Source organism: Erythrolamprus reginae, chromosome 2 (assembly GCF_031021105.1).
Source record: "Erythrolamprus reginae isolate rEryReg1 chromosome 2, rEryReg1.hap1, whole genome shotgun sequence".
Classification (NCBI taxonomy): Eukaryota; Metazoa; Chordata; class Lepidosauria; order Squamata; family Dipsadidae; genus Erythrolamprus; species Erythrolamprus reginae.
Window position 1 is genome coordinate 93,663,974 of NC_091951.1, and position 17,606 is coordinate 93,681,579.

General features: G+C 44.9%; 1 protein-coding gene across 6 annotated transcripts in view; it reads right to left on the minus strand.

The window, feature by feature from the left end:
- The window catches only part of HEMK1 (HemK methyltransferase family member 1), a 66,929-nt gene that overhangs the window by 36,309 nt on the left and 13,014 nt on the right, over positions 1 to 17,606 (minus strand). For 5 of the 6 annotated variants that reach the window (XM_070738729.1, XM_070738728.1, XM_070738730.1 and 2 more), the window contains one exon: positions 2,813 to 2,962. In XM_070738729.1, the coding sequence (XP_070594830.1) occupies positions 2,813 to 2,962 (150 nt within the window). Of the gene's footprint in view, positions 1 to 2,812; positions 2,963 to 11,828; positions 11,926 to 17,606 lie in introns of those variants that run through there. The other variant, XM_070738734.1, reaches the window with a different exon arrangement.

Consider the following 17,606-nt stretch of genomic DNA (forward strand, 5'->3'; position numbering starts at 1 on the left):
TGTATTTTATCTTACAATGGATCTATGTTTATCCCAGGCGTGTTTAAATTCAGTTACTGTGGATTTACCAACCACGTCTGCTGGAAGTTTGCTTTCTGGTAAAGTTGTACAATGGTGTGTAAACCATGCGACCTGCAGGGCCATAATCCATAGTTTCCGAATTAACCTAGGTTTGTGCACTGTGCTATCCTATTAAACGAGCAAATCGCAGTAAGGACTATCAGGCTATAACAAACCACTTTCTGGTATGATCACAAATCTGTTTCTAAGAAGATAAGGAGTGCCCTACTGGATCAGATTAAGATAAAACCGATCCAGGATTCTGTTTATACAATCAGCAATCAAGCCAAGAGGCCTACTCTACAGCAACGGGTATTTAGGCCAAATTGCTCCTGAATTTGGAGGCAACACAAAGCTAGCTTAATCAGTAAAAAAAGAGGACTTGAAATGGGGCTTTGAAGTCAAAGTGGCTCATCTTTCTTCTTCATTTTTGCTCCAAGAAAAAAAAAAGAACAAGGTTAGCATTATTTATAGTCTGGTATATGGGTTAAGGCAGAGGTCCCCAACCTTTTTAGCACCAGGGACCGGCTTTAAGTTAGACGAGTTTTCTACGGCCCGGTGGGGGGGGGCTTTGGTCATATGGGGGTGGGGTTATGGAGGGGTGGAGCTTAGTGACGCAGCCCTCCACACTTCTCCACAGGGCAGGGAGAATGAGGAGGCTCCTTTGGCGGCTGGGGGCTGCCTGGCTTTGTGATTTTGACTGGGGGGGGAACTTAGGAAGGTCCTACTTCTCCCCCCCCAGCCAAAAACTCAAAGCCTATCTGCTCCAGAAACTTGGCGATCGCGCCCCACCGCCGCCGCCTCCTCCGTTTCCCCCAACGGCAAGCAATCTAAACGCGGGAAGGGCATTCCGGCGCTTCCCTTCAGCCTCAGAAGCCCCCTCGACGCTGGAGGGATGGTTATGAGGGGAGCGAGCGAGGAGAAGAAGACGTCCCACTCATCGCTCCTGAGGGAACGGGCGAGGGCGTCGGAGACCCAAAGCCCATCCTGTGTGGAGGGAGACGGAGCCAAGCGGGGCCACCCGGAGACCTTTTCCCGTCTTCTTCTCCTCGCTCGCTCCCCTCACAGCCAGCAGCCCCGCTCGCGGGGGGATGCCCGTTCGTAGCTACCAGCCCGCCAAGCGTCGAGGGGGCTTCCGAGGCTGAAGGGAAGAGCCGGAATGCCCTTCCCGGGTTTAGATTGCTTGCTGTTGGGGAAAACGGAGGAGGCGGCGGTTCTTTTCTCCTCGCTCCAGAAAGTAGGCGATCGCGCCCCACCGCCGCCGCCGCCTCCTCCGTTTTCCCCAACAGCAAGCAATCTAAACCCGGGAAGGGCATTCCGGCTCTTCCCTTCAGCCTCGGAAGCCCCCTCGACGCTTGGCGGGCTGGTAGCTACGAACGGGCATCCCCCCGCGAGCGGGGCTGCTGGCTATGAGGGGAGCGAGCGAGGAGAAGAAGACGGGAAAAGGTCTCCGGGTGGCCCCGCTTGGCTCCGTCTTCCTCCACATGGGCTTTGGGTCTCCGACGCCCTCGCCCGTTCCCTCAGGAGCGATGAGTGGGACGTCTTCTTCTCCTCGCTCGCTCCCCTCATAACCATCCCTCCAGCGTCGAGGGGGCTTCCGAGGCTGAAGGGAAGAGCCGGAATGCCCTTCCCGGGTTTAGATTGCTTGCTGTTGGGGAAAACGGAGGAGGCGGCGGTTCTTTTCTCCTCGCTCCAGAAAGTAGGCGATCGCGCCCCACCGCCGCCGCCGCCTCCTCCGTTTTCCCCAACAGCAAGCAATCTAAACCCGGGAAGGGCATTCCGGCTCTTCCCTTCAGCCTCGGAAGCCCCCTCGACGCTGGAGGGATGGTTATGAGGGGAGCGAGCGAGGAGAAGAAGACGTCCCACTCATCGCTCCTGAGGGAACGGGCGAGGGCGTCGGAGACCCAAAGCCCATCCTGCGTGGAGGAAGACGGAGCCAAGCGGGGCCACCCGGAGACCTTTTCCCGTCTTCTTCTCCTCGCTCGCTCCCCTCACAGCCAGCAGCCCCGCTCGCGGGGGGATGCCCGTTCGTAGCTACCAGCCCGCCAAGCGTCGAGGGGGCTTCCGAGGCTGAAGGGAAGAGCCGGAATGCCCTTCCCGGGTTTAGATTGCTTGCTGTTGGGGAAAACGGAGGAGGCGGCGGTTCTTTTCTCCTCGCTCCAGAAAGTAGGCGATCGCGCCCCACCGCCGCCGCCGCCTCCTCCGTTTCCCCCAACAGCAAGCAATCTAAACCCGGGAAGGGCATTCCGGCTCTTCCCTTCAGCCTCGGAAGCCCCCTCGACGCTTGGCGGGCTGGTAGCTACGAACGGGCATCCCCCCGCGAGCGGGGCTGCTGGCTATGAGGGGAGCGAGCGAGGAGAAGAAGACGGGAAAAGGTCTCCGGGTGGCCCCGCTTGGCTCCGTCTTCCTCCACATGGGCTTTGGGTCTCCGACGCCGCGGACCGGCTGGAAAACCCCAACGGCCCGGTCCCGGTCCGCGGACCGGCGGTTGGGGACCTCTGGGTTAAGGCACCAGGCTAGAATGTAGGGGACGTGTGAATCCTGCCTTGGGCACAAAATCAGTTGTGTGACCTTGGGTCACTTTCACTTTCTCTCAACCACAGGAAGGAAACCATGGCAAAATACTTCTGAGAAACCTTGCCAGAAAACTACAGGGACTTTTCCCCATAGCTTCTGAGAATTGGACACAATTGAATGGAAGGGATGGGAGTGGTGGGGGGGGGGAGAATCTGTTTAATGAAATGTCACTTACGTGAGGAAGTTTTTTCAGAAGACTTAAACCAATTGCCCCTGAGCCACAGCCAACTTCCAGGATAACAGGACCACATCTCTGAAGGACCTTGCTGCATGTAGAAGTCAATCTTTTCCTTTGTTCTTCATCCAGAATGAGTGAAACCAGTTCCTAGAAGATACAACTATTTATTTATTTATTTATTTATTTGCCAAAATTTGTATGTTGCCACTATCATAGATTTTGGTGACTCACAATTATATAAAATCCACAGTCCATAACCAAGACCAAAACCTTAATATTACACCAATTCCAGTAGTGGGTTCCTACCGGTCTTTTCTGCTCTTTTCCCTAAACCTTGTAGTTTTTTGCTCAGTACATTCAATTTAATTTAGTTTATTAGATTTATAAGCTGCCCAACTCTTTCCAGACTCTAGGAAGCATTCAGCAAGTAAAAACAATAAAACACAGTTAAAACCCCTAAAAATATAATCATTCATTCTTTTTGGTCAGAGCTAGATGGTCTTGCTCAACTACTCCAGGCCTGCTTGCAAAGCCAGGCCTTAACGACTTTCCAGAAGGCCAGGACGGTAGGGGCAGTGTGGGTCTCCGGGAGAAGCTGGTTCCAGAGACCTGGTGCTGCCACAGAGAAGGCCCTCCCATGTGGTTCCACCAATAAACATTGTCTGGCTGATGGGACCTGGAGAAGGCCAACTCTGTGGGTTCTAATTGGTCGCTGGGAGTTGGGCGGAAGAAGACGGTCTTGTAGATAGTCTGGCCCTAAGCCATGTAGGACTTTATAGGTGATAACCAACACCTTAAACTACATCCGGAAACCGACTGGAAGCCAGTGCAGCTCACAGAGTGTTGGTGTGATGTGGGTATACCTGGGCACACCCACAACAGCTCAAGTGGCTGCACTCTGGACTAATTGAAGTATACTGTAAAATCTGTAAAAAACATGAGGTTGGTAACCCAGGCCATAACAGTAAGCTATGTATATTCCTGCCCTTTTCCATTTATAAACAGACTAATTTCATCCAAGCAGCCTACAAATCTCTCTAGGACTCGTCTTCTACTCAGCCACTGGACCTTAGTGTACGTAAGTAAACAATTATACTGCGCCTCAACCTCCTCAAGAAGTGCTTCAAACTGTCAAAAATTCAGAGCACGAGCCATTTTTGTGACATCTTGAGATTTATTTGCTGTTTTCCCTGGCACAAAGAGTTCAATGGAACTGAATGACTTTATACTTTATTTCTTTAACAAACAACTGTGTGAAACCAGATGCTGCCCCCACTATAGAAGGTGCCCTATCACTAGTAATTGAAACCACTTTTTCTGGTCTTATGTCTTGTGACCAAAAAGCCTCCATCAGAGCATTGCAGATATCTATCCCTTGTGTTCTTTCAGGCAAAGACACCCCTTTCACCAGCTCTGCTCTCATGATGTCACCAACAGCATAATACAAAATTACTGCCGGCCTTGCATAGCTGTTTACACCCGTGCTTTCATCCAAGCATGTGGAGTACAGTAACAGGCTGCCTTCCTTAGGTGGTGAGCTGCTAACCAACATCACTTGGGATTCTATTTTTAACAGTATTTCTGCTAAGTTGGCACCTCTGAGATGTGTTTAATATTTTTTCCCTGTTTGGGAAATCATGAAAAAGAGAATTATTCCCAGACAACATGGCCATTTTTATAATGTCCCCATCAGAGAGGGGCTTGCCATGTTTTGCTATGCACAGTGAATTTTGAAAACTGGCAGCTGTCAAATGATTTGTTCTGGAAAGATAGTTAGAAAAAGTAAGAGACTGAGAATGATTTCCTTCAATAAACTCTTTTCTTTCAGTTGCACCAAGTTCGGCAACACTTTTGTGGTCGGTGTCAAAGTGTTGTCTGACACTTGATGTGTGACACACAACACTTTCATCACACAGAATACTGTACATAATGCTTTCCCACTGCTTTCAATCACTTCTGTCTAGGTTTCTTGGAATGATCTTCCACTACCTGTTTTTGCATTTTTTGCTGCACTCGTTTATGAATATTCAAGACTTGGAGTAAAAAAAAAATTCAATTTAAAAAAAAAATGAAGCATCCAGTACAAACCTATCCCTATATCAAAAATAGCTAATACTATTAGTTAACACTAAAGAAATGGATATTCCCTAATCAACCAATCTACAGCAGTGATTCTCAGCTTGGTATTCCTTTTGAATTTGCTGTCCACCAGCGGAAATGGAAATAGGAGAAAGCAATTTCACAGCACCCAGCTAACTGGCCATGTTTGCCTTCCCCTTTGGGATCAACCAGGACACTTGTAGCCCTCTCCTGCTTCCTCAGGCATTAGAGCATGTGTGTATGGGAGACACACACACACACAAGGAGCCACAAGGAGGGCTGAGAGCTGGTTTCTGTCCCACACGTAAGATTTGGTCCAGAACCAATCCCAACATGAAGGTCTTTTATTTGCTCCTTGGACTCCTTGTCTTTGCATTTTTACCAGATGTAAAAATAGCTTATAACTCATCTTTCAAAACAGCTATTATCATGTTAAAAGAGCCTTTTAATTCTAGAAGTCCAGGTTTAAAGAATGGACTTCTGGAATTAAAGCTCAATTTTTAAAGAAAAATTAATTCATACCTTTTAGTTTTGCTTTAAACAAATAACTTTGACTAGTGTGAATGATTGACGGTCTGAACCTCCAAAGGTCCGAAAAATATATCATTGATTTTTCTTTGGCATTTCAAATAGACATCCAATGTAAAAAAAGTGCCTCAAGGAGGGCTTGGAAAGCCAATTCATACTGAATTATACAGTATTTCCTTGCCACTTCTGGGTTAACCTTTCATCACGGGTTTTTATATATTATATTTTATACATGTACCCATGCGTGGTCAGGGGCTCGCGGTGTCTGCAGGAGCTGGCAGCGGAGTTCCACTGCGGGTGAGTGGCTGGGCGGAGGGGGGGAGGCCTTGGCGGCCAGGATTCTAGGGCTGCCCGGGTTTGGGGAGGCTGTAGCGGAGCTGAGGGGGAAGCGGAAGGCTCACCATCCTCTGCCTCGGCGGCTTTTCTGCTCTGGACGCGATGAGGGAAAGCAAAATCCCTACTTCGTGGTTTTCATTTATCGCGGGTGGTCCTGGAACGTAACACCTGTGATAAATGAGGGATCACTGTATTTGTTTTTTTGTTGTTATTTGAATAAAATGAAAAGAAATTCACTATTTGTACCTAGTGTGGAAAAAGAGAAGAAATGATTCATTCTGACACTTGCATTCTCTACACTTATTTATTTATTTATTTTTATTTATTAGATTTGTATGCTGCCCCTCTCCGAAGACTTGGGGCGGCTAACAACAATGAAAAGACAATGAAAACAAATCTAATATTGAAAATAATCTAAAAACCCCAATTTAAAGAACCACTTATACATACAAGCATACCATGTATAAATTCTTTAAGCCTAGGGGGAAGTGAAATTTCAATTCCCAGAATGCCTGACAACAGAGGTGGGTTTTAAGGAGCTTGCGAAAGGCAAGGAGGGTGGGGGCAACTCTGATATCTGGGGGGAGCTGGTTCCAGAGGGTCAGGGCCGCCACAGAGAAGGCTCTTTTCCTGGGTCCCACCAAACAACATTGCTTAGTCGATGGGACCCGGAGAAGGCCAACTCTGTGGGACCTAACCGGTCACTGGGATTCGTGCGGCAGAAGGCGGTCCATTCTCAACACTTGCATTCTCTACCCTTACGTGCTGAGAATCCAAGTGCTGAGATTGAACTGCTTTATCTCTTTTTCCACACTTCTGTTCCTAAGATCAGAAAAATTAGCCTTTTCCATGTACCTGCAGGTGTAGCACTGGGCTTCTTTGTGGGTGCTTCCCAGGGCTGCAACATTGTTAAAAGCCGCCAGGCGGCACAGAGGCAGGCAGGTGGGGTATAGGCGCAAGGGCATTGGCTCCTCCTGCCAACCTCATGTTTTGGGCAGCACCCAGCTAGCCCTCCCCTTGCAGCAGCCCACATGGACCCTGGACAGTGCACTTTGGGGCCTTTCCTGGTGGTCAAGCGGGCGAGGAGCGGGAGCAGCTGGGCCTGGGCCATGTGGTTCTGACAAGCGGCGACGGCAGGCAAGCGGGGTGTGGATGAGAAACCAGACAGCAGCCAAAGAATAGTTGGGCAGCAATTGTGATTCTGGCGAGCAGACAATGCGGGCGAAGCAAGATAAGGAGAGGTGGAAAGGGCCCAGCCAATGTGCGATCAGCAATTCACTGAACTGGGCAAAAAGTTAACAAATGGTTTGGCTGTTTTTTTGCAAATGGGGTGGGGGAAGGCAGTGTGATCTATACATAAAGTCTGCTGTTGGCCAGAAAGCAACCTGGGGTGGCGATGATGTGCGTATCCACAGAGAGGCCTTTGCGTCCCATCTCTGGCATGCGTGTCATAGGTTCACCACCACAACCCTAGGGTCTGCCTTTTCCCAGCTGTTTCTATCTTTCCAATCTGGTCCAACAGGATGGGTATGTTCTGGATCCCATTAACCATTGAATGTCAGCTGGCGGGACTAGATTAGCATCCTCTGCCCTCTGGAACATTCTCCCTCCAGATATTAGGATGGCCCTTATCCTGTTGGCCTTTTAGAAGACCTTGAAGACCTGGTTGTGAGCCTGATTCTGGAATTCTGAATGTGTCAAGGGCCTTATTTCCTGGTTATAGAGACACCGACATATTATAATCTTGGCTTCTATTCATAGTTAACTTATTTTTTGTATTTTAATTGTATTTATTATCTATCTATCTATCTATCTATCTATCTATCTATCTATCTATCTATCTATCTATCTAATTTGTATGCCACCCCTCTCCGCAGATTCGGGGTGGCTAACAACAGTAAAAAACAATATAAACAAATCTAATATTAAAAGTAGTTTAAAAATCCCAATTTAAGAAACCAATCATGGTTTGAAACGGGTGGCTATATAAATTGAATATACAAACAAATACAAAATGCTTAGTTCTAGTAAAAGAAACAATTTCTCAAAGTTTCTGTATATTTTTAAAACCTGAATCTAACCTTTGTGCACGAGCAAAATCCACAAAGAGCACAAACGTTCACAAATTTTATGAAAACATAAAATCGAAAAGGCTTTTCTTTAATTTGACAACCACCTGTGGTTTGTAAACAATGAACTGGCATAAATATTTATAATGACAGATTTCTTTTCCTTATTAGTTTTGCACTCGGTGCTGAACGACTGGAAAAACAAACTGTGCACTCATATACCTGGCATTCACAAACCCCTCCTCCTTCTCCTCTTCCAGCTAGCAAGCAATACAAAGTAGGTCATAGTGCAGCAGAGGCCACAGAAACCTCGAAGGAAAACTTTCCCATCTCTCCTAGTTACTCAAAGGGAGTAAATGCAATTGTGTGGCACAGTAAGTCACCGCTGTGGAAATATTTCAGATTTTGTAAAAGGTAATAAAATAAAGCAGCTGGCACCAATTCTTAAAAGTGCAATTACACCCTATTAAGCTTATTTAAGGGAGTGCCTATCACATCCCTATCTCTGCACTTGTGGCCGCCCTACTCCCCCCTCCCCCCCCCCCCGGGTTGTCTGTCGACCTACGTCATCTTCTTCCTCCCACTGCCGAAGTGCATCTGGCTTGGCTCTTTGTGAGGCCATGCCAGGCCTCAGAAAGACTGTAAATGGAGTCAGGCAGGATGTGCCTTGGCAGGAGGAAAAACTCTGCGAAGGTCAGTTGTGGCGGGTTAGGCAGTGGAGCACAAGGCGGCCAGAGTGATGGTGGTGAAGTGCAGGGACAATGGAGCCCAGGTTGCCAAAAGAGCAGAGAAAGGGGTGCAGATAGGTGTTGGGGGAAAGTTGAGGCCGAGGTAAGCTTGGCAGGGCAGGACAAGCTTGAGGTCTTGGTTGAACACCGGCTGCAACTGGGACTACTGAAACTGCCATTGCTAAGCGGTGTGTCCAGACAATGTTTAGGTTAGCGGTGGATATTCAAATCCCAATTTAATTAATTTAATTTAATTTAATAATTTAATAATTTAGTAATTTAATTTAATAATTTAATTTAATTTAATAATTTAATTTAATATTTAATTTAATTTAATTTAATTTAATTTAATTTAATTTAAGTTAAGTTAATTTAAGTTAAGTTAAGTTAACTTATTTGACTCCTATGCTGCGCAATCCCGTAGGATTTAGGGCGGCTTACAACAATATAAAACACAATAAAATACAATAATAAAAGAAGTCAATATTAATACTAAAAATACAATGATAAAAGAAATCAATATTAACACTAAAAACATTAAATAATATAAACAATAAATACCCCACAGCAATGCAATCAATTAGGTTCATTAAGCAAAGGCTTCACACCCCGTCTCTAGAGTTCCAATAAGGAGATAAATGCTAATACATCCATGCAACTCATATTTCAAGATAAAAGTCAAGATAAAAGATCGACAAAAAGTGTGGCTGGGCTGCTTTTCGAATAATCGAGCAAACCATTGTGAACTTTTTTTTCTAATCAACTCTAGGCAGTTTGTAAGCAGTGAAATACTATTTTTTAAAAATTAAATGAGCAATGAAACTGAATCCTGTATGTGTGTCATTGTATTTAAGTTTTCCACTATTCCCCAATTACTATTGTGAAAACTGAAGTACTAAAAGTAAAAAAAGACCAGTTTCTTGTATAATTAATAATACATAATCACCTCCACTTTTCTATTGCTTTGAGGGACAATATAAAGCAAATTTTGATCTGCTTTTGGTTTCATTGATTTTAGTTAAGTTGCTAAATGATCCTGATGCACCTAGGTTTAGAGGAAGAAAACAAGGAAAAATAATTCTGCCTCTGCCTCCCAGCGTCCATCCATTATTCATCTGGCTGTGTCCTTGCAGCAAAAGGAAACAGCCTGCCCCCTCTGCAGGGAAACGTTGGAGCCTTGGCCTCCGAGCAGCTGATTGGTGGTTGGATTGACCTCCTGGAATACCACCTATCAGCTGTTCAAAATGGCGGGGATCACTGTGGCCGTTTGCCACTGCTGCCTTTCACTCATATTTGCTCCATAAGATACACAGATATTTCCACCCACTTTTGGAAGGGAAAAAAATGTGTCTTATGGAGTGAAAATTACGGTAGTTTTCCCATTGAAAAATGCCCAAGATGTTTAGTGTTTCTTCTTAGGAACACCAAAAGAGGTTTTTTTCCCCCCTTTATGTGGAGAATTTAGAATTTTAAAAAAATTAAAAGTTGGAAATTTTGGAGAAAAGTATCACTTTTTTTTCCTGGGGGAAACCCCCCCCCCCATTTTTTAAAAGGGTATCCAGTTCTGTTAGAAGTTTTGTTACGATTCTATGGCATGTTTTTATGAATATAGTCCAATACCTATCCAATGTTTCTCAGAAAACCTGTAACATCAGAAGTGCATTGCAGTTAACAGAAACTGCAATGCAGATAGGACACAGCCCGAAGGAGCCAATGTACTTGAAAATGTGGCTGTTTGTTTCCCTCCTTTCCTTATCAAGTAAAATGGTTTGGCCATGAACCAAGGAACCAAAAAGTTCCATGACGTTTTATACTGTGGAACCCAAGTACACAGACAGAGCAGATATGTGGAATTCAAGCATTTTAACCATTCGCACCATCAAAATATAAGGGATCGACAAAGCCCAGAAATGCAGAGAGAAAGGTAATTACAATGTTCCAGGAAACAGCCAAGTAAGACATATCACGCAGATCATTGCTTGGGATGTCCTACATGAAGAAGGTCACAGGTTTTAATTCGAGGCATGTTTCCCCTTCCTGTCCTCTCCATTCTGCATGAAAGAAACAGCCTGTACTGTTTCTTTCATGCAGAATTTAGACCGGAATTGTAACCCTATTTAAGAAAAAAATCTAAGACTAGCTGCTTTGTATCTTTCTGAAACCCCCAAAATCTGAATAACTCCTGACTTGCTCCAAGCTGCTTCAGGGAAACCTGAACCTTGAGCCGCCCTGAATCCCTAGGGAGTTTATTTATTTATTTATTTATTTAGTGGATTTGTATGCCGCCCCTCTCCGGAGACTCGGAGCGGCTAACAGCAACAATAAAGCAGTGTACAATAGTAGTCTGATGTTAGAAACAATTAAAAACCCATTAATATAAAAAACCAAACATACATACATACATACATACCATGCATAGAATTGTAAAGGCCTAGGGGGAAGAGGGTCTCAATTCCCCCATGCCTGACGGCAGAGATGGGTTTTAAGTAGCTTACGAAAGGCAAGGAGGGTGGGGGCAATTCTAATCTTTGGGAGGAGTTGGTTCCAGAGGGCCAGGGCCACCACAGAGAAGGCTCTTCCCCTGGGTCCCGCCAAGTGACATTCTTTAGTTGACGGGACCCGGAGAAGATCCACTTTGTGGGACCTAACTGGTTGCTGGGATTCGTGCAGCAGAAGGCGGTCCCTGAGTTGGAAGGCATAGAAATATAAACAAATAAAGAAACAAAACTGATACACCCCTTAGCTACTATTTTTTTAAAGGTATGGTCCGTTAGGTTGTGTGATTGTTTTTTATAAGAAGGGTTTTAAATTGTTTTTAACATTAGATTTGTACATTGTGTTTTGCTGTTTTGAGCCGCTCCGAGTCCTCGGAGAGGGGCGGCATACAGATCTAATACATTATTATTATTATTATTATTATTATTATTATTATTATTATTATTATACCAGCAAACAAACAAACAAACAAACCTGCTTTGTATCAGCCAGAGCCTAACTCCTGTCAAAAAAGTTACCATTGTAATTTACACAAAATTCACCTATCATATTCAAGCAAACCACTTATTTCAGTCATTTGTTGTGAAAAAGCTATAATCCTTTTCATAAAAAGACAAAAGTACCCAGAATGATTCAGAAAGGTTTTTGAGGCATATTGCTGCATTTCCCTGAATCAAAAGAACAAAGAACAGGAACAAAGGTTTCCTAGAAGAAAAAGCAGGTTGTAAAATAAATACGAACTTTGACCAAACTTACTTTCCTTTTCTCTAAAAAGAGAAACATCAATAGGGAAGAAGAAACATACACCAGGAAGCCTATTAAAACAGCAGAGCAATAATTCCTAGAAGTCAACTCAATAAAATACAGCTGTTTTCTGAATTTAAAAACCAATCTGCCCCCTGGTGGCCAGGCCTATTTTTTAAAAACAGAAATAAGCACTTGCAGGAAAAAGAATGCAAAATTTCCCCTTTTCTACGTAATTTTATTATTTTTAAGGAAAAGTAAGATTATAAGTAATAAAAAACATTAAGTTACATAAATTAAGGGCATTACATCTACAAAAAAAGGAAACATAGTTTAGACTATCTTCGAGACTGCCTCCTACCACATAGCTCCCAGCGACTGATAAGGTCCTACAGGGCTGGTCTTATTTTATTTATTTATTTATTAGATTTGGGTCCCGTCAGCTAAACAGTGTTGTCTGGTGGGTCCACGGAGGAGGGCCTTCTCTGTGGCTGCTCCGACTCTCTGGAACCAGCTGCCTCCTGAGATTCAGACTCTACACTACTGGCCTTCCGGAAAACTGTAAATATCTAATTTCTTCGGCAGGCCTGGGGCCGTTGATCTGATGGGATACCATCGAGTTCCGGCCATAAATAGCATGCATGTTTTTTTAAAAACATTGTGGGATTCAAATTGTTTTTAAATTATTTTTTAGAAGTTTTAATACTATTTATATATTTTATTTTTTGTTGTGAATCGCCTAGAGTCTCTAGGGAAATGGGTGACATACAAATCAAATAAATATAAAATATACTACTCAAAAAAATAAAGGGAGCACTTAAACAGCACACTATAACTCTCCTGTCGAGCTCTCTGGTAGAATCCTCCCAAAAATGCACAGATACAATTTCAGACACACACACATCTGAAAATTGAAAAGAATGTTCTTTATAATGAAAATTCACTTAAACCAAGCCCTCTTTTGGGATAGCAAAGAGCATTGGTCTCCAAACAAACTGGTAATTTGTACAAGTCCCTTATTACTTCTGTGATACTTAGCTTGCAGCTGTGTGGCTGTATCATTAACTCTTATTCTGAATCCAAGGAGGAGCTAGATAATTGATCTCCTTCTGAGCTGTCTGCCACACTCTCCTCCCCCCGTCACTCATGTCTTCTTGGTCAGAGGAGCCTTCATCAGCATATTCCACGGGGGGGGGGGGGGGAACAGGCCTGCAGCATGTGGATGTCTCCCCCACATCCACAGTCCTTGGGGCAGGAGCTGGGCCAGAGCTAACCACAACAATAACTCCAAATAAATCAAACTTCTGTGAAATCAAACTGTCCACTTAGGAAGCAATACTGATTGACAATCAATTTCACATGTTGTCAGCGCATTCAACTTTGTACAGAACAAAGTATTCAATGAGAATATTTCATTCATTCAGATCTAGGATGTATTCTTTGAGTGTTCCCTTTATTTTTTTGAGCAGTATGTAAATATAATATACTAATATGATTCACTATTTGAAACTAAAGCAGGCAAATACTTCTCGGATCTGCTGTGGTTACCCTTGCTATAGCTGTCGAGAATTCCTTAAAGGAGCTATTCACTCCTTTTTTTGTGTGTGTTTAATGACCCCTTCACTAATTTTTTGGGGTGCGTTTAATGATCTCTGTAATCCTATGCAGTGGGGTAGAGTTGGGAGCTGAGTGTTTACCGGCCGGATGCCTTTCCTGTCGCCAATGGAGGGTTTGTAGCAGATATTTACTCATTGTGCCCAGAGAGTGAAATATCTGCCGCTATTTAAGATCAAACTCACAGCTTCCTGATTGTGAGGCGAGAGCTCCATCTCTAGGCCACTGCACCACTCTATACCTTCACTACATGGGCTTGTACAAATACCAGCTGAGTTCAGGGGAAATTAAGGAAACAGTGGTGCTCACTTTCTAGCAGCAAAGGAATGGGTCTCCTTTTGTTCTCATGTTGTTGTGGTTAGCTCTGGCCCAGCTCCTGCCCCAAGGAATGTGCAGGTGGATGTGGGGGAGACATCCACATGCCGCAGACCTGTTTTGCTCCCGATGGAATCTGCCGACGAAGCCTCTGACCAAGGAAGCATGAGTGACAGGGAAGAGGGGAGTTTGGCAGACAGCCCAGGAGGAGATCAATCATCTGTATCATCCTTGGATTCTGAATAAGAATTAATGACACATCCACGCATGCGTAGAGTGATGCATAGGGGACAACAACTGAAGGATTATTACAAGAGAAAATGAGGCTACCTGTGGTTGGGTGGGGCTGCTGTAATTAGTGCTACAGATAAAAGTGCAACCTGGTGTTTTAACCTCATGGCAATTTATCTGATTCATTGTTTTGTCAAGATCGTGGTTTTTGTGCTGTTCAAGATGGTGTGTGGACCCTCTGGACTTTAGAATTGGACTTAATTTCCCAGTTATTGGGTGAGCAATTGGATTGCATTTAACCTGTGCCTTGTGTGTACCAGAAAATCCCTTTGACATTTAAAAATGGAGCTGTTTCTGTTTTTCTGTTTATAAAAACTTTTGGGTTTTCCTTTTATTGTGTGGTGTGTGTCTTCCTGGACTAATTACCCTGTCATTACGGGTGGTTGAAACACGCCGGCAGAACACATGTATAAACCGAAATTCAATACTGTAAATATGTTACTAGCAGGGCATTCCAAGTTTAGCAAAGGAAAAGGGCAGTCAATTTGGAAACCTTTAATCGCATAAGAATTGGAGAACAGAGTTGGAAGCAGGGATGAGTTCTAATTTACCTTGCTGCTAGTTTGTTCCCTCCATACCTTGTAGGCACGCATGCGCTTCATGCGATGCCAAAGAAATATGGAAAAAAATAGGCCAAAACCGAGATGGCAACGGGTACGTAGTGCCGGAAACTTTGCTTCTGCGCATGCTCAGAAGAATTTGTTTTTTTTAAAAAAAAATTTTTTGTTTTAAAAGAGATGGTGGCACTATGGACCAGCACTGACTGACCGGGTTCTGTGACATCATTGTGATGTCACCAGTGGGTTGCTACCGGTTTGGGGAAGCCAGTCTGAACCGGGAAGAACCCATCTCTGGATGGAAGGGACCTTGCAGGTCTTCTAGTACAATCTCCAACCCTGTACCAGGGGCGTCGAACTGACGGCCCGCAGGCCCGATGTGTCACGCACAGGCCACCCCTACCCCCACTCTGTGAAGGGGGAAAGCATTGCGATACATTTCCCAAAAGGTGCAAAAAAGGACAACAAGTATGATCAAGGAAATGGAGCACCTCCCTTGTGAAACCAGGTTGCAATGCCTTGGTCTCTTCAGCCTTGAAAGACGGCGTTTAAGGGGTGACTTGATCGAAGTGTATAAAATCATGCATGGTATAGAAAAGGTGGGTAGAGAAAAATTATTTTCTCTATCACACAATACTAGGACGGGTGGCGGGGCACTCCCTAAAGCTCATAGGTAAGAAAGTGGGGACAAATAAAGAGAAATATTTCTTCACCCAGAGGGTTGTTGGTTTATAGAATTCACTTCTAGAAGAGGTTGTGACAGCTGTCAGCCTGGATAGCTTCAAGGTAGGATTAGACAGATTCATGGATGCCAAGTGTATAGGTGGTTATTGAACGAATATCCAAGTGCCGCCTCTATGCTGGTTGAGGCAGGCAGGATTCCCTTGAGTACCATTTGTTGGGGGTCAAGGGAAAGGGAGAGTTTTGCCTTCTCTTTCTGCTCAAGATTTCCATGTACAATTGGTGGGCCACCATGTGAGACAGAATGCTGGACTCGATTGGCTCTGGCCTGATTCAGCAGGACTCTTATGTTCTTATGTTCCAATCTCTTCTTAAAAACTTTCAGTGTTGGAACATTCACAACTTCTGGAGCCAAGTAGTCCCACTGATTAATTGTTCTCACTATCAGGAAATTTCTTCTTAGTTCTCCTTGATTAAGCATCCACTCATTGCTTCTTGTCTTGCTTTCTGGTGCTTTGGAGAATAGATTGACACTGTCTTCTTTGTGAAGATATGAATCCCTAGTATACTCACAGCAATGAATTACAATACCATGTTTATTCCTTTAGAACAGTGGTCCCCAACGTTTTTTCCACCAGGGACCAGTTTCAGCAAGACAATTTTTCTATGGCCTGGTGGGGGCGGAAAGGGGTGTGGTTGGGGGCGGGATTAAGCATGGGGGTGCTGGTCCTCCCCGCCCCTCTTTCCCGCCATCGCCCTGTGGCCGGCAGAACCTGCCTCCCAAGCCCTCTTGCCCAGCGGGGGCTAAACGCTGGAGACAGGGGGTCAGGCTGGCCCTCCTGCCTCCCCCCCAGCCAAAAACGCAAAAGCGCCCCGCGGCAGAAGCCAAAAGAGGCTTGAGCCTCTCGGTCCTTCCCGCCCCTCTGTCCCGTCCATCGTCCTGTGGCCGGCAGAACCTGCCTCCCGAGGCCTCTTGCCCAGCGGGAGGCGAAGCGCTGGAGGGAGGGGGTGGCGGCATGAGGGCCGGCAGCTGCTGACTCCACGGACCGGTGCAACATGCCCCGCGGCCCGGTACTGGTCCGCGGCCCGGTGGTTGGGGACCCCTGCTTTAGAAAGCCCAAAGGAAACTCTATTGGATTACTGTTCTTTCCTTTTTCGAGGAAAAACCTCAAATTTTCTTCTCAATCTGCACTGGGATACACATTAGCTAAGGAAATGAGGAAAATTCTTCATGCACATAAACAGCACACTTCAACCATTTTTATTTTGAAGGCTCACTGCAAAATTAAATAAATAAATGGGAAGATTTATTGTAAATTTCCTCAAGTTTTATAAATATTCTCAAGTGTTAAAAAATGTTACAGTCAGTCGATTAGAGAGCAGAGAAAGGCTGTTATGTTCTTCTGATAAACAGAAAAGAGAAGCATTTTGTTTCTTTCATCAACTACTGTTTAAATGACATTCCTGGAAAAATACCCACAACAAAAAACCCGTTGTTTTGAAATAAGCAAAGTGACCTTGTAAAGCCTATGAACTTTGAGTGATTAAAAGTCTGGTCAGCCACTCCACTTGTGCAACAAGATTTATATAAATACTGTGCTGGTGATTCTTGGAAGACACACAGTCATGTAGCTCTAGGTGCTGCTTGGGCACTCCATTTCTCTCTACTCTTTGATGATGATGATGATGACGAACATACCCAAACCTAGTTAAATACACTAAATCCAAGATAGAAATACCCAGAATCATGCACCTTATCAAACCTCTGCCTCACTACTTACTTTCAGTTTGATGGACAAATATTACCAACAATCAGAGGCCCCCCAGCAAAAGGTGTTATACAGTCTCTAGAAAACCTCTACTTAAAATATGGATCTGGTATGTAGATATATCGTAATATATGCCAGTGAGACTTGGACCATATACAGGAGACATGCTAGGCCAGTGATGGCGAACCTATGGCACGGGTACCATAGGTACGCAAGCCATTGCCCTAGCTCAGCTCCAACATTCATGTGTGTGCTGGCCAGCTGATTTTTGGCTCACACAGAGGCTCTGGGAGGGCATTTTTGGCTCCAGAGAGCCTCCAGGGAAATGGGGGTGTTGTGGTTAGCTCTGGCCCAGCTCCTGCCCCAGGGAATGTGGAGGTGGATGCAGAGGAAACTTCAACATGTCATAGGCTTGTGTTATTGCCGACAGAGTCAGTTCAGAGTTTAGTTTCCTCGGATGAAGAAGAAGGTGGGAGTGACTTGGAAGAGGGGGGCTTGGCACACAGCCCAGGCAGTCAATCTCCCTTATCTTCCATTGATTCGGATGAAGACGTCTTGGACCC